At 54.6% G+C, this 23,993-nt stretch overlaps 1 protein-coding gene across 1 annotated transcript in view; it reads right to left on the reverse strand.

Moving 5' to 3' along the window:
- The window catches only part of MEGF9 (multiple EGF like domains 9), a 56,915-nt gene extending 42,533 nt beyond the window's left edge, over window positions 1–14,382 (reverse strand). The window contains exon 1 of the mRNA XM_064523659.1: window positions 13,836–14,382. Within this exon, the coding sequence (XP_064379729.1) occupies window positions 13,836–14,205 (370 nt within the window). The 5' untranslated portion in view covers window positions 14,206–14,382. The remainder of the gene's footprint in view (window positions 1–13,835) is intronic.
- Window positions 14,383–23,993: the final 9,611 nt, after the last annotated feature.

Here is a 23,993-nt window from a genome sequence, read left to right on the forward strand (position 1 = left end):
GGGAGACAAAAACTGCTGCTCAATCTGAGGAAGAATTGTTGCGCTTTCAAAGAGGGAACTGATATGGGCCTGGGTACACCATGGGAAAAAAAAAAACAAAAACAAAACAAACTCCACACAACACACCAGGATGGAGAAAACCTTCACTTGTCACTGGAAGTGGAGAACTGCAGCAGAAGATCCATTGTCTTCTTTTAGAGACCCATTGTCCAAGGATGCAGGGCTGAACCTTTGAGTTTACAGAGCTGGCTGCTACAGGGGATGTCTCGGAGCACCTATGCCATGTTGCAGACTTTCCTCCAGCTGCAGAGAAAGCACCAAGTCAGGACAAACGCCCCACGTGCACACGAAGCAGGAGGGCAGAGGCAGGTTTCAGCCCCGGTGTCTTCCAAGGCAGCACTCATGGCTCTCACCCAGCAAGCAGGAGCAATGTGCCCCTGCCTCCTGCTTACCTCTGTTTTAAAACCCGGAGCCTGCAGCTGCTTAATGACTTCTATCAGGACTGCTCAGCAGCTTTTAATTTCTCTCCTTAGTCACCGCGGCTGATATTGATGCTGATGGACGCCATAACTACGCTCACCCCTGGTTACTGCCTCAACCAAGAATTATTGCCTGTGTTTATTTCTAGCAATAGTTCACCTTCAAAAGGAAAATGTTTTCATTAAACAGCCAGTTCAGCAACCACAAATAAACCATTTACTTAGAGTCTAAGCCAAGCCCCTGAAACCTGCACAGCAAACAGCAGGCCACCCATCGCAAGGCTGAGTCTGAGCTGTCCGGAAAGCGCTAAAAAACCCACGTAAGCACTGAGACAAAAGCGACTGAGCTACCACATAGCACTACATGCTATGCTCCGAGATGGCAGACCCTTTCAAGCACCCTGTCCCTTCCTCCCCACGGTGTCAGGCCCCAGCTGAGCCTGTGTCCCCTCCGCGTGGGGAGCCATCGGTTGCCTGTCCTGAACCGTCCCAAGACGCACAGATGAAACGCAGGGGGGTCGCTCCTCCCCGGTTTTCTGGACTCCTTGCATTACTGACCATGTCCAGACAGACGCAATTCTGCTAAAGCTCAGCACCGAGGGGACAACGTGGCCTATAGCCACCAAGATTGTCTCATGCCGGGGTGCTGAAGCTCGGTAGCTCGAGGTGAGGAGGTGTTTTGCAGCACCCTCAGCACGAGCCCGCGTAAATGAGCACCGCGCTACCCAGGCGTAGCGACCGGGCCGCACTGCCGGGAGGATCGTCCTCGGTGGAAACCACAGCTCAGTTCCGTTCTGAACTGGCACGAACAGGAGATCCTAGAGCGAGGAGACGCTCAAAACCACAGAGCTTCCGTAGAAGCTGGTGGGTCAGCTCCAGGAGGCTTGTTTACATTTCCATCCTGACCATTTCCCAATTTTTGAGGGCTTTATAATGAGCGTTTTAGCATTGCGACAGCCCTGCGGGAGGGACCGGAAGAGGACAGAGTGTCCTCCAAACGACGGACGAGGCAACCACAACGTTTCCTCTTCCACCGGCTCTGCTGGGGAACCAGCAGCCTCTTCGCAAACCAGCATTGAGCCTGATCCGCAATGGGACGGAGCGTCCAAAATCCCAGCCAAACCCAGGGGAGCTGCAGCGACTCAAGATAACCTTGGCCAAACAGACAGACACCAGCTTGATCTGGCCACCACCACCCGTGTTAAATACATTATATTACCTAGTGCTCCAGGTATTGTGGGGAGAGCTGTTGGCTCCTCAGGCCAGGACCACCGAGCTCATGTACGTACACAAGGGAGCCCTGGAGGAGGTTTTGGGCCGGTGGTTGCAGGCTAAGAGGGCCCGTGTGAAGTGATGGGTGGAGGAAAGCACAGAGAAAAGGACTGATTTTCCAGTCCGCAGTCCCGGCCTGTGCGTGACCCATGGGATAGCAGCTCGGTTTGAGCCCAAAGCCAGGCTTGTTCTGCAGGGAAGCAGCATGGAGCCTGCAGCTGACCAGCCCATAAGAGCAACCGAGATGCGAAAAGGAGCGGAGGATCCAACAGCAGGGCTTCGGCGATAATTAACGTCACAAGGCACGTTGTTGACAACTTCGGGTAAACTTCCAGGAGGAAGAAAAACACTCAGAGTAAAATAGTTAAGTCCAGACAACTGTTTGTCATTCATTATCTGGAGTCGGGCTTGGATTTCTCAACAACGCAGCCAAGCCAGAGCAAGCACGGTAATAATAAACCATCTTGCAGGGAGCCGCGCTCTGGGCGGGCAGCCTGCCCTTGGAGGAGACGCTGCAGGCAGGTGCGTGCTTTGCTTGCTTTTCTCCGATAACAGGTATTTAATTTCCTACGTCACTTCGCTTTATCAGACCCTGAACCTCGTCAGAGAAACCCAGCTCCACCTCCCCAGCTGGTCCCCGGAGCCAGCTGGAAATATCGCGGAGGTGATGTTGTGCAAGGCGCAGCCCTGCCGGTCCCCGGCCTCCCGGCGGGTGACCACGTCCCACGGCGGGGACAGCAGGACGGGACACCCTGCCAGCAGGGGAGGGCACCGCGGGAAGAGGAACGGCGCACGGGCAGCGCGGCACCGGAGCACAGCCGCCCCGTGGGGACCGAGGGGCTCCCGGGAGGTAAAGGCAAAGCCGGGGACGCTGGTGCTGCAGGGACTTCATTCAAGAAACCCACTGAAAAACACGGCAAATCCCCCCAGAAAAACCCAAAACGAAAGGCCTCCTCTACTAAAAAAATTAAAAAGGAAAACAGCAGCATCAAAGAGGGGAGGACTGGGAAACAGCCAGGCGAGAACATGACGGAGAAGGGCGCCAGGCCAAAGCGAGACCGACTCCAGCCCAGACAAGAGCCAACAGGTCCACGCGCTCCCCTCGGTCTGAACAACGCTTCTGTGCCGACAACCAACCCGGACCACCACCGCCGCCGTCTACCACTTGCTACGCCGGGGTCCCAGCGCCGGCCTGGCGAGGGCTGCGGGGGGACGCGACCCCCCCGGGCGGCTTTGCCCCACGGCGCGGGCGTTCGGCAACACGCTCTGCCCCGTTCCCCGCGGATTAGCAGCGCCGCGGAGGCGTGCAGGGACACGCGCGGTCCTTCGCCCCGTGACTCAGGCATCCTGCAAGCAAGCCTCGTTTTGAAGGAAGTACCTATAGGTTTGGGGGACTTGTTTATTATTTTTCCCTTTTGGCAGCCATCCTGCCCCCGAAGCCCTCTCCGAGGCCGATGCAAGGCATCCCTCCCTATTCCCCCGCTTCTTTGCGGCGTTTAAGAGGTCTCCAGTCCCGGGCAGGGGAGGAACACCAGAAAAAGCAGCCTATAATGTTGTCTTTGTTCCCGGTGACAAAAGGCAAGAGTTATAGCTGACAGAAAAATGGATTTGCTATCCCACAGGAAGTCTGGGCCTAAAGAAAAATTTATACATTTATACATATCTACACACGCTTTGAAATAAAGGGCAGGAGGGAAAACAAGCTATTGACATTTTTCATGGAATGAGAAGCTTTGAAGAATTTGGTGCAAAGAAAATAGCAAGTTTAAACCACTTTCAATGGAAAATTCCATTTAGGAAAAAAAAAATCTTTTTTCAGAAGGATATATATTTTGCTGACCTTGACAAAAAGCCTGGTTCAGAGGAAGAAGAGAAAAGCCCTCATACAAAGGTCTCCAACTTGCGTTCCTGCCCTTGCTTTGCATTTTTATAGCGCTTTTCATGAAAGCGCCTCTCAGCATCCTTGCAAACCTGCTATTTATGGAGTACGGGGTGCCCAAGCCAGGTGTGCCCTGCACCCGCCGCACAGGCTGGGTTTAGGGGACAGTCCTTGCATTTATGCTGAAAACGAGCCAGGGGAGAGAAAACCACTTTTCCGGCCTCTGTCTCTGCAGACCTTCGAGCAAGCACGCGCACAGCCACGAGTTTAGAGTAACACCACCTCTAAAACACTCAACTTAATAGCAATAAAATATCAATGCTCCATGTGATAGCAGTAGAGTGGTACTTAGAGAAAGGGCTTGTGAAAGCTAAAAACATGGCAAGACTAGGCTGCTGGCAGGGAAAAAAGCAGCAAAACAAACAGTCCATTCCGATATCCTTTTCCTCAATGACCAGGATGAATCCAGGAACACACAGGATAATCATTTAGCACAGATCAAACAGGAGAACTAGCACATTAAAAATACATGCAGCATTAATCAGCCACACAGAGTTATATGCCATCATTTCCATAAATAATACAGGATCAAAGCAGCCCAAGCAGCGCTATCAGTTAATATAGGCAGCCAGTCAATCAAGAGAGTAAAGCTGCCTGAAAACGGCTGCACTTTAATTTGCCAGGGATAAAGCAGATTCATGTGAGAAGTAGCATGACCAGTTAAACGGGGAAAGGTTAGAGGCAGCCTGTTAATTACACAGAGGTGATGCCACGGCAAGAAAGAGGAAATAAAGGGTTAATGTAGCTTCAAAACCAGAGATATGAGAAGGCTGGGGAGTATCACTGTGACCACCTTGATATCCAATCTGGTAATAACTGCTCTGAGGAGCAGAGGGGCAGTGGGATGCCTGACCCCGCATGGGAGATGCCTCTCCATGGGTACCAGACCGTTTCAGGGACCGCTGGCTGTGGTCCAAGTGGTGGCCGGCACCAGAGCAGCCTCATCTGGGCAGAAATGGCCCATCTGGGGGTCTGGATGCTCCCGCTTGGGAATTAAACCTCAACCCCTTTTCAGGGAGCCGGGAAGCTCAGCGCCTCCCACCTTCACCCCATCCATCTGCAGAAGCAGGATGGAGACAGCGGGACCCGGCGAGACACAGGGTCACCAGCGGAGCTGACACCACCTCGCCTCCCCAAAACGAGGCCATCGTTCCTCCTCTTCTGCCGGAGAGAAATATTTGTGCTGCAAGAAGCCCAGCGCGAGCGCGGCACGCCAGGCAGCACAGGCGGGAGCGATGCTGGGCGGGCCGGAGCAGACAGCAGTATCTGCCGCGGGTGAAGGCTTGCCACTAACCGCCTGGGCATGCTCAGGAAATTAAACATACGTGTATATATATGTGTATATATATGCATATATATATGCAAATACACACACACGTATATGTGAAATGCCTGTGTCAGTACGGCTTCTGCTGCAAGGCTGCAGAGCCCTTTAGCTAGCTGGTTTTCCAGCAGGCATGCGAAGCAGCGCGAGCTATAAATAGCTGAGATGCTTTGCCTTGTCATGCTTCTGCCGGCATATTTATAAGGACAAGGGGCAAGTGAATTAAAAATGGTAAGAGATCGACTTGGACTTCTCACTGGTTCCAGTCCTGGCCTGCGTCAAGAGAAGAGGAAAAGCCTTACAGAGGTTTTGCCTTTTTTTTTTTTCCTCTCTTTCCAGGGGAAAAGCAAGCACTCATCTTTCATGCTCAGGCTTTGAACTGGTTACATTTACAAGGCAAATTTTAATTCATACAGCAGGTGTTCAGAAAAATCCAACTCTAAGCACACAGGACTAAACTAAGACTTAGCATAAGCTCATGCAGCTCCTGGGAGGTTCCTCATTACACCTGCTCCAAAATAGGACCCACGTGTACGAAAGAGAGGACAGACCCCAAATCTACCTTCTGCCCCTTCTCAGGGTGGGGGGAACCACACACAAAAAACCCCAAAACCAGAGGGGGTTCAGTGGAGCCATCCCCAAGCACGAGGGCTGGCGGAGCCTCTCATACCGCCGCCCCGCGGCATTTCACGTGCCGAACGCCGGGAGGCATTTTGCATGGGAACATGCAGAAGAGCATGAACCAGAAGAGTAATTCGGCCTGCGAACAATAGCCTGGCTTTGGGGGATCAGCCCTCCCGCAGACCCGCGCCGCGACGGCATGTTTGGACAGTCTATTCTTCGCAGGCAGCTCCAGGCAATGCAGAAAAGCCGCGTGAACCAAACGTCCCCGTCGCTTTTTGCTGCCTTTTTAAATACTCAGTGAAAACAACTGATGACAGCAAGGCTGCCACGGACCCACTCGGCTACAGGAGCCCCTGACTGATGGGACAGGCTTTGCTCTTGCTCTAGGGAGAGCAACGTGGGCCGCTTCTCCGGCATCCCCAGCTGCAAACAAGCAGGGAAGGGAAAGGCAAGAGGAAAAGCAAGCGACCCACTAGAGAAGTCCTTCGCCTCCTCCAGAAGACAAGGCCAGCAGAGGAACGGAGACTGGAGATGACTGAAAGTTTCCTATTGCATAAAAAAAAAGTTCTGTCAAAACACACGAGAGATGTGATTACTCTCAGTCCAGAGCGCTTTCTTCAAAACACTTCCAGATTGACAAACTTTAATCAAATAAATACCCTTCCAAAAAAACCCTGCCAGGATTTCAGGTGCATTTTCCCACAGCAGGGAGCAGGGGCAGCAACCCTCTCACTTGACACAGGGGACATTGGCAGCAGATACAACAAGAACATCAGTTTTACCAAGCTGTCTCAAGGTGCAGGACCTTCTAGCTCATTGGGAACGTACCCAAAAGCAAAGCAAGAACAACCATTTGATTTCAGTCTGACCCAGACTAAAAGCCAAATCAAAAGAAAAAAAAGAAATAATTTCCTGTGAACCAGAAACCTGTTTTTCAGCCCGTTTAATGAGACTGAAATGCAACCAGTTCTCTTTTCCTGGAGCGGTGCAAAGACGCACGACCCCCCCACCAAGGCAGGGCAGATGGCTAGTTTTCAATCTAGCCTTTAGGTAGTAAAACATATCAACATCCCCAACTAATTATAAAGCGCCAGAGCTGCCCCTTGGCCCCCTGCGCAAGCCGAGCGGGGCCTCGCTGCACGAGGCAGCCCTGCAGCATGAGCCGGGGAAAGAAAAGCCCGTGGGCTCCCAGGACCTGCAAAGCAAATCGCAGCCCTTGCTGCAACCTCATTGAGGAGCTCAGTGGAGTCCTTGTTGCAGTTGAGGTGCTGCACAGTTATTCAGTTCCTTTAAAAAAATATTTATATATATATATAATACTTAAAAAAATTATATATATATAATTTTTTTTAAGTAGTTATCGAAGGTATGGCTGGAAAGCAATGTTCTTTCTGCTTACGGCTGCAAGAGCAATCCCTGCCTTTGGCACCCAGCACAGGCACGAGTTTTTGTCTAATGGCAGCGGACGCATCGTGCCACTCGTGAGATCTCCGTGGCTTCTCGGAAGCAGCAGAGACCGCGCGGGACCCGCAGCAGCGCTTCCTGCCAGGCAGCTGGCACTAACGGCACAGGCATTAGAAGTGGCGCAATGACTTATCCTTGGGTATTTATAGACCACGGGCTCTTGTCGAAAACTTCCTGAAGCTTTTTTCCCCTGGCTTTGGCAGGCTCACGTTCAGGGCTACCGTCCGTCCAGGACGGCCCGCTCCGTGCGGCGGGAGCCCCTTCGCGCTCCCCGGCGGGACGCCGCGGCCATTCCCCGCCTGCCGGGCACCGTCCCCCGGGAGCTTGCAGTCGTGCTGGTGGTTTCCTCTCCGGCCCGGCTCAGCGGAAGCCGGACGAGGAGTCAGGTCTGCCTCTCTCAGGTCCAGGCTGCCTTTCCCGAAATAGCCGGGGTCAAATCACACCAACTGGCTCCCCCCGGGAACTCCCGCTCGCTCCCGCGCCAGCACTTGCTCATCGGAGATGAACGCGGCCCTCCAGAGCCGCTGCGTCACCTTTGGCACCGGCACCGCTGTCCAAGGCAGGGATGGACAGAGCTCACGTGGGCTCAGTGCTGCCCTTGTCACTGGTGGCAGGAGGACGTTCAGGAGAAGGTCCTCCCGGCCAGGGCAACACGCGCCCTCTCCGAGTGGGAGCTGCTCCCCCAGAAGCTGCCCAGCTGTTTGGGCAGCCGCAATCTCCGCATCCCATCCGGATCCTCGTGGGGCCGAAGGCCACACAGAGAGATGGGGACGCGGCACGGGACCACACAGCCAGCCTGAGCATCCCCACAGCTGCGGCATCGCAGCACGGCGCAGATGCTCACGCAACATCCAGCAAACCCCTTTCCAGCTGTGTTTTAGGTCCTCGGCTGCAGGGGTTGGAAGCGGCCTCACCCTCCATGTGAACGGGGCTGGGAGACCACGAGGTGTTTGGATGCTATTGGGGGAGCAGCCAGATAAATCCCGTCGATCGGTAACGCTGCTGCTGCTGGCCAGCTCTCGCTGCTTTACATTTGGTATTTTCCAAGTTGCAGCTCAGTTGCGTGCTCATGCCAGAATCTCAGCTATCATAAAAAGCCTCCCAGCACTGCTCCCTGCAGAGGAAAGCTAGCAAATGAGACTTTGGAGACACTGCAGTCTGCCCCAAAATATCCTGATTTTCATTAGTATTGATAAGCCCAAGTATCCCAAACTCCTGGGGCAGGAAAGTCTTGATGCATCTGCAATTTCAGAGCAGCTCTGGCACGAAAGCGCAGAGGTAGGCAAGAGAGCAGGGAGGAAGGCAAGGAGTGACATTTTCTGCTGGGGGCAACATCACTATATCTTAAACTCAAGGTACAAAACCCACAATTTACTACTTGATCCAAAAAAGAAAAAAGAAAAGACTCCACACAACTCTGCCCTGGCTGCTCCCATACTGATCCCAGAGTAACACAATTACTCCTTATGCTCAGCCTTCACGTCTGTAACTTGATTTCCATTTCTTAGAAAAAAATTAAAATCCTGCTGACATCTTGAAACCGAGATATCTCAGTAACCACATTGAACCACAATCCCGAGCCCTCATACGATGAAAGCTTAAGCTGCATTTCCGAGCGATTAGGAGGCGGAGGGGCCGGCACGCCCTCCCGCAGCTCCCGTCGCTCCCCCCAGACACCCCGGGCACACCGTTTTCCACCCGTTTGGTCAGAGGGGAACCAGACGGCGCTGAGGCAGGGGGTCCCCGCGTGCAGCCCCAGCACCAAGGCGACCGCAGGTGCCACCGGGCAGGACCGGGCTCACTGCTTGCCGAGTTTTAAGGCTACGCAAGTCATTGCAAATATTTAGTCTCATCCACTGCTGAGCCCTGGCTAAGGAAACCAAACCTGTAGCAGAGGTATTAAACATTAAGGTGCATCCACGAGGGACCACTGCAGTCCTCTGTGTCACACTGAGATGTGGCAAGCCCAGCAGCACGGATAAAAGCTAGATCATGAGGCACACCAGGGCAGGAGGACATCCGAAGGGAGTAGGAGCTACACTGGGAGAGGCACGGAAGAGGAGTCACCAAGTGCTGCAGGAGGGACGGACACTGGTAACACTTCCCGAAACAGCCTTTAGCAGCTTGGACATTTCCGTTCCCCTGGGATTTGAGTGTCAAACCCAGGCAAGGAGGACAGCTCAGGCGTGACAGCAAGGGCCTCCACTGGAGGACATCTGGGGCTGGCCATTGCCTAGCTCCACGGCTTGGGCTGGATCCTTTCACCTGTAAAGCGGTGCTGGAGCTGAAGGCACCCTCCCGCGAGACTGGTCCATACATGGGGATGCAGGGCACGGGGACAGAGCCCAGCGCGGGCACACAGACCGGCCTCCAAGCAACCGGCACAAGAGCAGAAGCCTCCAACTCGAGATGGACAACGCACCAACCCCAGCGCTCCCAGCCAGCTCCGCTCCTTCTCGCCCCACTGCCATCACAGCCATCGTGGCTCAAAGCTGGCAGCTCCCACACTCTTGCACCCTCGGAGGCAGCGATACAGCGATGGAAACGGAGCCACACAAGCTCCTGTGCCCAGCTGATTAGCCAGGCTGTGCCAAACTCCTGCCAGGACCAAGCACTCCCGGGGATTTGCCCAGTCTCTTGTCCACAAGCTGTCTATCAGCTAATCTCCCCTGATGCCGCAGACACCATCGGTTTGGCTGCACCTTCCCCATCTGGGCTAGGAGAGCCCCAGGAAGAGAAGCTGCCCATGCAGAAGGCTCAAGATTCATCCAGACATTTCATGCATCTTTTGCACTTTGACCCACGTTCAGCGCGGCACAGGATGCTCGGAGCCCACACGATGACGCTGCCCGCGCTTCCTGCCCTGCGGCTGCAGCAGAAATGGGTTTTTAATCCCCTCCCACCGCAAGGCACAAGGTGCAGAGATGAAGAGCTGAGCTCTGACCACTCAGTTTGACATCTGATGACCTAGAAGTCCAGACGGATTACTACCAAACAGTGGAGAGTAGAGAAGGAAAGGGGGATTGAAACACTTACTATGGTCTAAGGATAGCTAAGCCTGGGTTTGGGGTGCAGGTCTTCTCTGCTGACCCAGCCATGCCACAGGGACAGCAATTCTGTGTAAGGAGGCTTTGACTTGAGCCCACCTGCCCACTGTGTGTGGGGCTGGGACTGAGAAGAACGAAAGGTCTTTCAAAGAGCCCCACGTGCTGGCCCTGCTCTCCTGATCAGTTCGTGCACGCTGCCCTTTACTGTTCAGCACCGACCTACAGAAACGGTGAGACTAGAGAGGGTTTGCTCTTTACGCAGGGAGAGCCCAGCCAGGAGCGTGCCAGTCGCAGAAGTGGTGCATCTGGTCCAGCACTGTCGCGCCAAGCAGTCAGACAACGCTCATCCACAAGTCAGCTGCCCCAGGAAAGCTTCAACACTTGCCTTAAAACAAGACTATTTCATACAAAAGGAAAACAAAAAGCCTCCACTTCAGGTGTTAGAGGCTTTGGGGATAAGGCAGGGGATACTTCTAAGCTTGTCTCCACAAACATGAGGATTAGCAATTTCCTCCTCTTAAAAAGGAAAACTGGGATTTTAAAATGATCACTGGATTGGAAAGAAAAATAAACATCATGAAACCGCAGAAGAAAAAGAGAATGAAAAAGTAGGCAACTCTGCACCTATTGCTGAAGTACTTCTTAAATCAGGATAGGAAAAAATGTATTCAAATTTGAATTTAAGTCTTGGTAGTGCTGAACAACTGCTGAATCTGAGGACCCTTTCACAGCAATTTCTAACCAGTATAACTCTATTAGCATTAAAGGAATTCTCTCTTGTACACAAGAAAAGGCCCATTTGTTTCATGCAATAAAGCATCTAATGTGTTAATTCCCTATTATGGGTTGAGACAGTAATGCAGAAGGCATGCTTGAAACAGAAAAAGGAGGGTTGTAGTCAAACACATGGTGCCCATTGACTTCACTGTTCATTCAGTGGTCGAAGCTCCGCTCTGAAAATGAGCTTCCTTAGGGGACTCGAGTGACGCTTGCTAGAGCAGGTCAGTGCTGGGGGCACCTCCCATGCAGACCACCGCTGTACACATCCCACATACCAACTCTGCAAGGCAAGCAGGGTCTCCCCCAAACCAGGTAGATGCCTCCCATGCCCCTCATCGTGCTGCAGGGAGAGTTGTTATCACAGCGGAGCGCTGCCAGCTCACCCCTTCTGGACTCCTTCCTCTCGAGGTGCCCTAAACCCAGTCCTATCCATGGACACACCAGAAATCCTACATCAGTCAGGTTTAAACTCGACCTGCCATGTTAACAAATGGAGAATTCGTGCTGGAGAAGGAGTGTAATCTCTCCACACTTTTCTGCCCTGTCCATCAGTGCAGTATGAAGGCAGCACAGGAAAACAGTTTAGAGACCCACTGTAGCCATTAGCCATTAGTAATTAGGATTTCAGAGGGTTTTTGTAGTCCTCAGCAACAGAAACTCGGCACAGCCTGGGCAGGTAGGGAAGTATTACCACCATCATTCCCATTTTACAAATGAGAAAGCTGAAACACGGAGAGGTGAGGGCAGCCTGCCCCGGGGGAGCAGAGGGGAACCAGTGGTAGCAATGGGATTAAGCACAAAACCTCCTGACTTGCATTCCTGAAACCTCCTATAGCAGCAAGCATTACACATTATGCAAGAATTTTAAAAATTTATGAAAAGATGATCATCAAGAACATTACGTAACAATCACAGATGGACATCTAAGAGCGTCCTGAAGTAGCTGCTAAATTAACATACCTCTTTCTTGTAATTTGGCCCGTGTGAGATGGATGCTCCCAGTAAAAAAAACTTATGAGCAAGGGAACAAAGAGATGATACCTTTTGGCATCATTCATCAGGACTGACTTGCTGAAGCAGCAGCAGCATCCTGTGACACCATGACCCACATCCAGGAGAAGCTCCACGGCTTCCAACCATGACATTTCCAGGGCGCACCACGCTCCCTTTCCTTAACTCAAGCCAGCACGTCTCTTGCTTTATTTTGACAAACACAATACAAAGTCACATAGGGAAATATTTGCTTCCCGTGACTCAGCGCAAGAGGTACGTTCCCCTCTCTTGCACGTGGGCCATCGGGTTCACGCTGCACGCACCAGGAACAGCAGGCAAGTCACTCGGTTTGTTGACGGAGCCAAGGAAGCCTGATTGCAGCACGATAGCGAAAATTGCTTTCGCTTTAAGAAAACTCAACCCCTCCTATCTTTATCAGCAGTTTCCAATCTTAAACCATCTTCTTTCTTCCTAAGAAAATAAAGACACAAAACTCAATAGAAAAAGAAAAGGAAATAAATTGTGAAAACAAGAGAGCTCAGATTTTCAACTGATTATATGTCTAGCCAAATAAAACAGGTTGATTAACGCCTCTTGGTCAGGCTGCTAAAGGTGCAAGGAACAGCAAAATATCTCCTTCTCACATCAGAGGAAGCTCAACACACTTTTACTGAATCCAACGTCTTCCAGGCAAGGAAAAAAATAAATACAAAAAAGGAAAGAATCAGGGCTACAGTATTTGCATGTGTCCAAAAATAAAACTTCGGACATACAAACTGAAGCCAAGTTCCCTGGTGAAACAAATGGACAAAGCTTCATCCATCGCCTTCAGCAGAGTTTTGTCTGCTTAACCTTCAAGTAAACCGAAGTCTCGGCTCCCAAGGCCAGCAGTGTTTTCATCACCTCAGCAAGTGACCTGTGCTGTCACTTAAACCCACACCTGTGGTGAAATCTTCAGCCAAAAACACAGCTCTTCAGGCTGGCCTTTATCTCCTTCTCTCACTCTTTGTTAAAATTCTCATTTGTTCACATCGCCATAGCATTTTCCTCAGGTCTCCAAGGCACCTCGGGAGACACGGCGCAGATCCCCACGGACGGCAGCATCACGCCTCAAGCAGGTTGAGGAGACACGCGCTTCCCAGCATAGAAAAAGCCAAAAGCTCCTTTCCCCCACCCTCGCACGCACATGGGGCACTGGCACAGGTTTCCCCCCCCCACGCCAGCCAGGCTCACGCTCTGCAAAGGGCTGGTACCCGAGGTGGGTTTCGTGCTTGGCCGAGGTGAACGAGATGGCATCGCTGTGCGTCGGGGACCTGGCGTGCCAGCAGCCCCGTGGTGGCACCCTCACCTGCTGGGACCTTCTCCGGGAGGACATCGCTGACGCCCGCCGCGGCACCACTCGCGCACCGTGGACACCCCACAAACACGCTCCACCACCTGGGCCACGTCCTCCAGGAGGCTGGAGCCGGCTTCGAGGTCGAGTTTGGCGCTGAAGCCTGGCACAGCGGCTCACGCAGGTGCCCTGGCCTCCCCGCGCCCCAGCTCGGGCGCGAGTCGCTCCCGGGGGCACCTCCACAGGGCTGCCACCACCCCGGGCCGAGCCACCTCTGCTCTCGCCCCGCGCACGGGCGGGCGGCGTTTCGGCGGGCGGCGAGGGCCCGGGTGGGCCACCAGCCCCGTCACCTGCGCGCCCGCTGCCCGAGCCGCCGGCTGAGCGCGGGGGCCTTTGTTCGCGCAACCGGCCTGCAGCAGCGGCAGACACATAAAATAGAATAAAATAAAATAAAATGAAGGGCCCATCACGCGGCGACGAGGCTGTCACCGCCGCGGCGGGGCGAGGGCCGGGCAGCGGCACCTGCCTGCCGCCCCCCCCCCCCGCCACGGACACGCGTGGGGGCGCCGCGCCCGCTCACCTGTGCTGTTACTGCTGCTGCCCGCGGCTTCCTCTTCCTCCTCCTCCTCCTCCTCCTCGGGCGGCGGCGCGGCGCTGCCCCGGCCAGGCCCCGCGGGGGTCGGCGTGGCCGCGGGGGCCGGCGGGGCCGCGGGGGTGCCGCGGGGCTCGGCCGGCGGCGGCGCGGTGCCCTCGGCGGGGCCGCCGCTGCCGCTGCCGGGCTCGGCGGGGGGCGGCGGCGGGGCGGCGGCGCGGCTCGGCTCGGCGCGGGGCGGCTCCCCGGCGGCGGCGGCGGCGGCGCGGGCCAGCAGGGCGGCGAGGCAGAGCAGGGCGAGCCCGGGCGCGGTCCCCGGCCGGCGCCTCATGGTGCGGCGCGGGGCTCCGCCATTCATTCATTCACCGCGGCGGCGGCGGGGGAGGGGGCGGCCCGGCGAGGGGGCGCGGAGGAGGCAGGGGCGGCGGCGGCCGGCTCCCGCCCGCCCTAGCCGGCCATGCCCGGGCGCTCCCCGCCGCCGTGGCCCCGCAGGCGGCAGCGCGGCACCCCGCGGCCCCGCTGACAGCCGGCGCGCCGCCGCCCCGCCCCCCGCGCCCGCCGCCAGCCAATGGGGCGCCGCGCCCGCCCCGCGCCGCCGCCGCTCTGTAACTCTTTGTGCGAGGCGCCGCCAATCAGCGCCGGGGGGCGGGGCGCGCGCCGCCGGGGCCGCGGCGGGGCGGGGTTGGGCGGGGGCGCGCCCGCGCGCGTGACCGCGGCGGTTGGGCGGAGCGGGGCGCCGCGGCCTCGCCCGCAGCTCGTCACCTGTGTGCGCGCTTTTTATTGCTAGAGCCTGTTTTAAAAATACCCCCCGTGACGCTCCCGCCTGGCACAGCACGGGGGTCCCGCTGCCCCCGCCCGGCACCCTCGCCTGCTGCCATCGCCCGCCATCTCGCCCTGCTCGGTCCCGCCATGTCCCATCCGTGCGCCGATCCTGATCCTCGCCCGCAGCCGCCCGGCCCGTGCCCACCTGCCCAGCCCAGGCCGAGGCCTGCGCCCGCCTGCCCAGCCCAGGCCGAGGAGGAGGCCGGCGGCGGGTGTTCGCGCCGCCTGTTGCTGCTGCCCTTTGGGGGTACAGACCGGCAGACGGGGGGACAGGTCCCCTCCGCTGGCTCGCGCCAGGTTGTTGCCCGCGTGGACGGGAAGGAGGAGGCCGAGAGGAGGGACCGATGGCTCAGGAGAGGCCTGCCGGGAACAAAGAAATTCCCTCGTTTTACTCGGAGGCGAAAGCACGCGCAGCACGAGAGGGCACCTGTGCGAATCCGGCGCGACCGGCTTATTTTAGTACCCACCGATCATGACAGTCGTTACAAAGGGCAATGGATAAAGTTTATCTGTGGCACGCGCGACGCAGGGCCTTCGCGGTAACGCGCGCCCCTTCGAGCGCCGAGGGCCGAACCCCCGGCCGGGCGCATCGGTCGCGGCGGCAAGGGCCGGGCGAAGGCGGCACCTCGCGCGGCGGCGGCGGCGGCTTCGGCAGTACTTACCGCTCCCCCTGTTGATGTCAAATATAGTTGCACGTGCCGGACGCCTCGGAAAAGCAGGCCCAGAGCGTCCCGGGCCGGACCCCTGAACCCAAGCGCCCAGAAATTCGCCGGTTGCTTTTGACACCAGCGTTCATCCGGCGACGCGAAGGGCGCCGAGCCGCCCTGTGCCGGCCCCGCTGTTGGGACTTTCACACTTCCCCCCTTTCTTTTTTATGTTTTAAGTTCGTAATTAGAAAGTGGAAAATGTATGTTTTTGCGGGCTGGACCCTCAGGGCATGAGGAAGGCTGACGAAGAGGAGGCCGGGTTGTGCGCAAGCTGCGCAGCCTGCGTGCTCGCTTCCTTCCGTGGGTTTGGAGGGTATCGGCGTCCTCCTGGAATTGCTCCTATTCCGTCAAATCCACAGGATTTACTTCCCCAGTGGAAATTTAGCAGCGAGCTCTTTCTCTGACCTATTTGCAAGCCCCAAGCCGCTCTGTCCGCCACCCACTGCTGGAAAGCTTTGATAATTCAATGAGATGCTAATTCGGACACCCAGCATAACTCATGATACGAAAACTTTTTTTTTCCTTTTTAATTTTCATTAATTGCAATGCAGGAATAATGAATCCTCTCTGCAGAGGCCGGCGACATGGGGCAGCGCGGAGGTGGCCCCGGCCGGCAGCGGCCCATTTCTGCAGGCGCCTGAAGAGCAGCTTCGCCGCCAGCACGAGGTCGTGCAAGCCTAAAGCTAAGCTCCTTTGCACGTCAAAAAATGTCCTGTGAATGTCAAAGAGGGAATAAATTGGCTACGGCGTGTGTTTATTGCCACTCTCGGAGAGGTTCGATGAGGACGGCTGCGTGGCCGAGGAAGGGCTCAATGCCGCTGCTGCAGACGGGTTAGAAACCCAGATTTCTGCTTGTGGCACTCTGAAATGTGTTCTCTGCAAATCCTGTTGGTCATCCAAAATTTCCCAAAGATGCCTTTCAGAACTGCTGCCTGAGGATGCCGGTGTTCACCCGCGTCGCGGAAGCTGATCCAAATGGAGATGCCAAAACTAAACAGGGCAAGTTCTCAAAAGGAAACGCTTTGGAAAAAAATACCCTCAGGGGGTCAAAACGAGTAGGTTTGCTGTTTTTCCCCGTTGGTAATTTCCCACGTGTTCCCACAAAATGGTGGGATGTCAGTGAAGCTGCCTTCCCCAGTAAAACTCTCCCACCGAAACGCTTCCCACGCTCGCTGCTGCCCAAAGGGACCTGCCTTCAGCAGCTTTGCAGGGCCGCGGGGCCGGGCATAGGGACCTGCCACCTCCTGGGGTGCCGCAAGAGCCGGGTGGCTGCTTTCACGGCAGGAGACCCCCGCACAGGGTGTCCGGGGCCACGCGGGCTGCGGGGGCTCCCGGCGGCACTGCCTTGCTCCCCCTCGTCCCCGCTGGAGACCTCGGAGACGTCCAGCGTCGCCCTGGTCCTCTCTCCCCGCAGGGCAATCCCTGGCTCCCGGGGTGCCGTGCTCACGTTTTGAATGGTTGAAATTTTTTATTTTTGCTGCCCTTTTCCGTTCTGACTCTTTCTGCAGATGCGGGCACGCAGCGGGACCGCTCTGTCCCCTGCCAGGAGGAGAGGAGCATCCTCTCGAACAAGATTCAGAAACCCGGTGGGGGAAGAGTCCTCGCTGCACACGCAGAAGCAAACAGCAAATCCTTTCACGGCTTGACAGCAGATCGTGGAGGCAAGTCCTTGAACATGAGATGTCGACTTACCAGGGATTATACCATTCCCTTGAAAAATCACTTTTCTTCCAGATCCCTTTAGCAAATTGCCTGCTATTACGCGCCCTGAAACACTGCTAGCACTTCCCGTCTCTCGCTTTCTCCCATGGACATATCGTAATCGTGGGGTTTTGCCTGTCACTCTGGGGCTTAGGTTTGAGGTTGAACGTTAGAAGCGCGTTATTGCCGAGGACGCCGGGGGCTCATGGGGTCAGGTCTGAGCAGACCTGTCCGAATTACACAGCTATTCCCCAATGACCAAACGCAGGGGATGGGATGCACTGAGCCAGGCGCTCTCTCCAAAGCCCAAGTTCCCTTCCAAAACCCTCAAGCGCAGTTTCCATGTTTGACCGTTTCCAAGTGGTTCTGTTATAATGAAATGCCAGGAGGCTCCTGCGAGGCTGGACTCCCCATCGAGGGCTTTGCGTTGAGTTTCATTGCTCCAGGGAGAAGCCACCATCACCGGGCACCGGCGCATCCCCAAATCCAGCAGTGGCTTTGGTGAACTGGGTGTTCCTAGCTGCCAGGAGCGAAGGAAATGGGCAATCAGATGAATTTAAACAGCTTGCAAGCAGGAAGTGATCAGCTGAGGCGGGTGGGAATGGGGCCAAGACTGTGGCAGCAAGAGCTCGAGCAGAAAGGCAGAGAGTCCTTTGTGCCGGCCGGGACAAAAGACCAGATGTGCACCGAGAGCAGGGAAAAGCAAACCCTCTCCAAAAGCAAGTTCTAGCGCTTTCACGCTGAAGGGGCTCCAGGCTGTCGTTATGTGTACGTCTGTGCCGCTGCAGCTAAACCCGTATTTAAACAGATTTCATTAATGCGGGACAGCTACACTTCCGCTCATTTATTGGACTGGTTGTTCTGATCTACCCAACCCCGGCTAATGGCTCCGAACCTGCAGATGTTGTTTGTGTCTAGGGGTTTGATTTTGATTTTCTGTGATTCTTTCTTAAAACCCAGTAAGGAAAACATACAGCCACGTGATGAGTTTTTTTCCCCCTCTTTTCCTCACTAGCTTCATAGGGCTTGTTCAGAGGGGTGGTGGATGAGCCCAGACACACGAGCTAACGCATCCATTCCAACAGCACTGCAATGATGGGCGCAGACCTACAATGATTTTAACCCAGGCGTCATACTAGCTTGTGCCTTAGCTAAAGCATGTCTTTCAAAAAAGAACATAGTCTTCATTTCCAGACACCAAGAATGAAAAAAAACCCAACATTTCCCTTTGGATTTGTTCCAAAACATTAGACCTGTTTTTTTAACAATGAAGGCAATTAATTTCTGGTTTGACTTCATCTGGCTTTTGCTTCTAGCCATTAGTTTGTGTTTTTTCCCCTGCCCCTGCTAGATTACGGAACCTGCAGTGCCCAGTTTTTTCTCTCCACGAAGGTATTTATACGCTGTCATCAAGTCACCTTCTCAATCTCTTTTGTTAATAGTGCAAACAGATGGAGTTCTTCACTTCTCCCCCTGCAAGGCAGCTTCCCCAGTCCTTGAATCATTTTTGTGGCTCTTTTCAACGCTCCCTGACACCCTCTCTTGAATGTGGACACCAGGACTGGATGCAAAATTACAGAATCAGTCTCCCTGATGCCATAAAAAGGTAAAATCCTCTCCCAGCTCACATTTCCCCTCTCACACATCCAAGAATCATATTCAGTCCTTTGGCTGAAGCATCACACATTGCCAGGAAGCTCCCATGGATCGGCTGCTCCGCTTTTGCCCCCTTGAGACTTTAGGCAGAATCAAAACAGCCCAAAATATCCCTCTTTGCCAGGGTCTGAGCTCCCTCTGCCCAGGTGTGCCTTCATGGACCTGCGGTGATTTCACATCTTATCCAGGCCATAACAGAGGCTTTGGGTATTTTATGAGGCTGGAAGCGGTGAAAATGGGCATAACCCATCACCCAAATACACCAGCAAGATCCTGCACGTCAGCTCGGAGCTTCCCAGGGCAGGGAAGCTTGCTGGGAGCTGTGTTTTGGGGCTGCCTGAGGGCACTCGGTGCCTTGTGTTTCCAGCTGTCCTCCACCCTGCGCTGCTCATACATCCGTAACTCACCGCCTGCAGCCACGGGGGTGCCGAGCTCCCGCACACCTCTCCTGCCCCTGCGCCTCAGGCCGTCGCCGTCGGCTCCCAACACTGGAACTTTGAGTGTTGGATGTTATGATTTACCTCTTCTCCCTTTTCCCCAGTCCCCTGCAGTTTCCCGTTCCTCCATCCCCGTCTTCCGCACGGATGAGCGCTTGTGCTGCTCCGGGCGCTCGAGGATGGCAGACACCCATCCACGGCTGTGCTGCAGCCCCAAAACAGAGCAGAGCAGAGGCTTGAGCCAGCGGGCCACAGCTGGGCCGTATCCAAGTGTCCCTGAGCTGCCAGCATTACCTTGAATGTGCGCAAGGAGATGCTGCACCTGGAGCTGGGGGGATGTTAGCAGTCAGAGTAGCTCCAACCTCATGTAATTTCCCTGGCTGGATTTCAGAACAGATCAGCGCTCATAGAAAGGGGCAGATTTGCAGCACGGGCACCTGGTGTGGCCAAGCGCTTTCGAGCCATGTGGCTGCCAGCACCGCGTGAGGAGCTTCTGCAAGTTAGGTACTTCAGAGTCCTCTTCTGCCTTTCCTCTTCCTTTGCTTTCCCGTCCCCGTTTGGTGCTCCAGGTGCAGCATATGCACTTGCTTTGGCATCGGGAACGCCTCTCCATCAGCATCCCTGGGCTGCAAGCGGCACGGTGGCTTCCGGGCAGTACTGTGGGACACTTCCAGAGAAGCCTAAACACCATCCTGGAGCAAACTGCTTCTTGCTGGCGAGCTGGTAGGACTTCCCTCCTCTTCAGCTAGCAGGTGATGCCTCTGCAATAAATGCTGCTTTTGCAGGAGGAATGTTACCAGCCAGGATGTCCCCCGCTGGGAAATAGCTACATCCTCGGCCAGAGGTCCAAGACCTGCACCCGTCCCCTGCGACGTGGACGGGCACCTCCAGCGGTGGCAGGGGTGGAGGCTGTGGCTGAGCTGGCGGCTGCTGGCCGCTGCATGTCAGTGTTGCTCCGCCGATCTCGCACAGCTGGGCAACATCTGTCTGCCCGCGCCCGGCCGTGAGCTGCCCTGCGTGGGGGAGCGAGGCTGCGGCCTCCGAGGGGCAGAGCGCTCGGAGAAGAGGGACAAAACATCCACCCTGAGGGATAGCGACTGCCGCAGGGTCGGCAGCGCTGCGGAGAGCTCCGCTCGGCCTCGCTCAGCTGCGGTCAGGAGTAACAAGTGCTTCGGATACCTCCATCCCGTCCTGCTGGAGAGGAAAGCTGTAATTTGGGGCCTGGATTTTCCTTCCATTTCCTTGGTAACATGTTTTCTTGTTGCGTCCGTCACCTTAAAGAAATATCTATTAAAGGTGCAAAGAGAAAGGGGAAATGCGGGGTGTGTAGCGGAGGGAATGTATCATCACGGGACCCCCGCGTGCTTTCCCCAGGTATTACTGCAAACCTCCGGGAGCGATTTTGCTCTGGTTTAGTGCAATAACAATCCTGACGGTGCCGCGCACGGGAGCGGGGGGAGTTACTGTGCCGTGGGAATTCGGCTGTCCGTAAGTGAACAAAGCTCCCCTGGACTTCGGGGGCAGTTTGAATTCAAAGGCTGCAGATTTGTTGGCTGCCTGCCGGAGCCCTGCAGATCCTGGCTAGGGGAGCTTGTCCAGGTGTTTGCAGCTGTGATGCAGCTTGGCATTTAAAATGGACAAAAAGGCACAGGACACAAGGGCTGGGATGCTTAAATCCGTGCCATGGCCTACCCTTATCCTAATGGCATAGTCATTGCCCTGCGCATGAGGGGTCATGACGCTCTCAGCTGTGCAGGCTATGCCCTGAGAGGGTTAATTGGTCTTTTTTTCCCCCAAATCTATTTGCTAGTGCAATAGCAGCAAAATGCTGCTTTGTTCCAAGATTACAGGCCAGATCCTGGCTGCCTTCAGGTCCGAACCCAGCCGGGAGCAATCCAGTTGGGGCTGTGAAGACAGCAGTAATTTGTGACCCTGTTTAGGTCAGCCCAAGAGGCTCCCAACCCACAGCAGAGATGCCAGGGCAGATCACTCCCACCGCCAGCATGAGTACGCAGGGGAAGAAAGGCTATTCAGGAGCCCCAGCTGAACCAGCGAGCTAAAAGTCGAAGGCAGCAACGCAGAGAGCGCCCGGAGCATGAGCCACGGCCGAGAACGGGCTCCTGGGGGGCCGGGAGAGGCCACGTGGCCTGTGCAGGGCTTCCCCTCCCAGGCTTTGGGCTATTACAACATCAGTGTCTCTGTGCAGCCAAGAGATTTGCTTGGTGACCCTGACAGAAACTTGGCCAGAAAGTCATATAAAATATATTCCCATGCCATATGATTTCTCTGTTGGCACAGTCACATCTCTGCAAGGACTATTCACGGTGGTGGTACCTGCTGCATCCCACCCCTGCTGCCTGCAGATGGCTGATGCGCAGCTCTCGTTGCATTAAACGGGTGCAGGTGTTTGGAAAAACAACTGAAAGAATCATTATTCTGCTGGAGAATGCAAGTCTGTCGAAATGAAAATATCAAAAAATCATGTCCATTTCACAGAAATGTCATGTCAGAGACAGAAAGAGAAACACATTGCTCCTACTGAGTCAAAACATCCTCTTTCAAAACTTTTGGAATGAGTTATCTTGAGTTTTTCCGTTCTGAAACGACATTTAACATCTAATTTTAGAATATAAAATAAATCAACATGAAAATGAAAATGTTTTCAATTATTAAAATCATTTTGACCAACCCCAAATATTTTTTCCAGTCTATCTCTCGCAGAGAATTTTGAAACTTTCCAGTTTCTTTCCCAGCTGGAACAAAAGGCCAATGTCACATCTCAAATACCCAAACCGTCTGTGCACAGCAAATGCAGAAAAGGTGCATTATGAACACGGTCAACGGACCATTGCTGTAAAATCCTCTGGCTCTGCTAGTAACACTTCATCCCAAGGAGGCTCAGGTGCAAGCAAATTCATCCTTGCTGTGACAGTCACAGGACATGTGAGTTATTTCAGTCTTCAGAGCTCCTGAGGCACAGAGGTCTTTGATGGGTGGCAGCACAAGGACCATCATGGGTTTTGTACCTGGAGAGGGGAATCTGACTCAAAAGTGACTTTTATTTCCATTAAAAAATTTCCTTACCTTGAGGTTCAGGTGAAACCTCCTAAAACGTGGGTTCCTCCTGACACTGGTGCAGATTTCCTGCGTGGCTTCAGGAAGTCACTCCATCTGCATGTCCAACTGGTAGGGAAGGCAGAGGAGGAGATGCTGTTTCCCTTGCTCATGCGAGTGCTGCAAATCCATTCAGTCTGCTGTATAAGTGGCCAGGGAGAGAGAATTATCCTCCTTTTTCACCCAAAATGCTTGTGAAGATCACTAACATGAAGAGCAGTACCAAAATGCTGGGAACCTTGGCTGCACAGACAGGTAGCAAAACTTCATACATCGAGGTAGTAGAAAGTGTGTGTCTGGGATTCCTAAGGTTTTTCCACCAATATTTTTATTGTTGTTTACATTGTGTATCCATGCAATTATGGCTTGCAAGGAAAAATGTGAAGAAGGAAGGATCCCATCTCAGCAAGGCGTAGAAAATACGCCAGGAAAATATACGGATATATTGTCTTAAAACTAGCTTAGCTGCCAGCCAGGCAGTGTGTGCACACTTCGGGAGGACTAAAGGAGGGATTAGAAAGGTAGTTAATGTGTCTGGTGACCCAGTTTGAGACTGGGCAACGTTAGAGCCATGGAAACAGGAGGGTACCTGATAATTTGCGCCTGCTTTGTTATTCTGAGGCGTGCGCAGCACCTTTGCCTGCCTCCGGCCTCCCCCAAGCCCCTCCGCTGCGTTTGATGGAAAACGCCCGCCCCTGCCTCTCCGCGGGGCAGGCTGCCCACCCGGCTGGGTTTAGGATTGTTACCAGTTATTTGCTTTTTACGTTCAGGTGGCTGAGGGACTGGCCATCCCAGGGGAAAGAACGAAAGCAGGACTTTCTCTTTTTGGAAACCGGGGCTTTCTCCTTCTGCTTAATGCAGACTCAGGCTCTGCCCTTCCCAGGATTTGGCGGGTCCCAGTATACCACAAGCTCAGACACTCACTGCCCAAAGCTGAAACAGAAAGGCAGCATCTGTCCCAAAAACACAAGCCTTCACTCCGAAGCCAAAGAGAAATGCCCCCTTCCTGCAATAGTGCCAGTGCTTTACGGGCTCTTTGGGGCCCCATGCAATATATACCATTTATTCACATGGAGCCATGGTCATAGCCGCACATTTCTGAGCAAATCCTCCCTTGTTAGCAGTCATTGTTGATAGCGCTTGCTTATATCGCTGTCCTCGGCCACAGAGGGGCCCGTGCAAGTTTCCCGGCCCTGCCGGAGCCGGCCCCCGCGGGAACCTCCTCCTCTGCTGCCGCCCCGGTTGCTCCCACCTCGCTCCCTCCTCGTCCCGGTCCCCGCGGGAGGCAGGCACCCCACAACCTACTCTAGAAATGTTCCCCCAGGCCCAGAAGCATAAAATGTTTGCTGTTAAATCTCCTAAGAAGTGGCTAGATCTCTGTGAATGTCACAGGAGGAAAAGCCCCTTTCCACCTCGAAGCAAGGTCAGCACAAATCACACAGACCAGTGGGAGAAGGTTACTGCGCCCAAAGGGCAAACAAAGGGTGAAAGACCTGGGAACACGAAGGGAAATGCTTCATTAACTCTTCCGGAGGTCATCTGCTCTGCTTAAAAGCTAATGTCTCCTTCGAAACGGTGCAATGCATCAGCTTGCAGCCCCGGTCACTGCAGAGCTGCTCCACGCGACCGGGGACACTTTTACCAGGGCCTTTCTTAAGAAAGTCTTTGGCCAGAGCCACCTGTCACAGCAAAGCCAAACTAATGGTCTG

Source organism: Dromaius novaehollandiae, chromosome 20 (genome assembly GCF_036370855.1).
Source record: "Dromaius novaehollandiae isolate bDroNov1 chromosome 20, bDroNov1.hap1, whole genome shotgun sequence".
In the NCBI taxonomy this organism is placed as follows: domain Eukaryota; kingdom Metazoa; phylum Chordata; class Aves; order Casuariiformes; family Dromaiidae; genus Dromaius; species Dromaius novaehollandiae.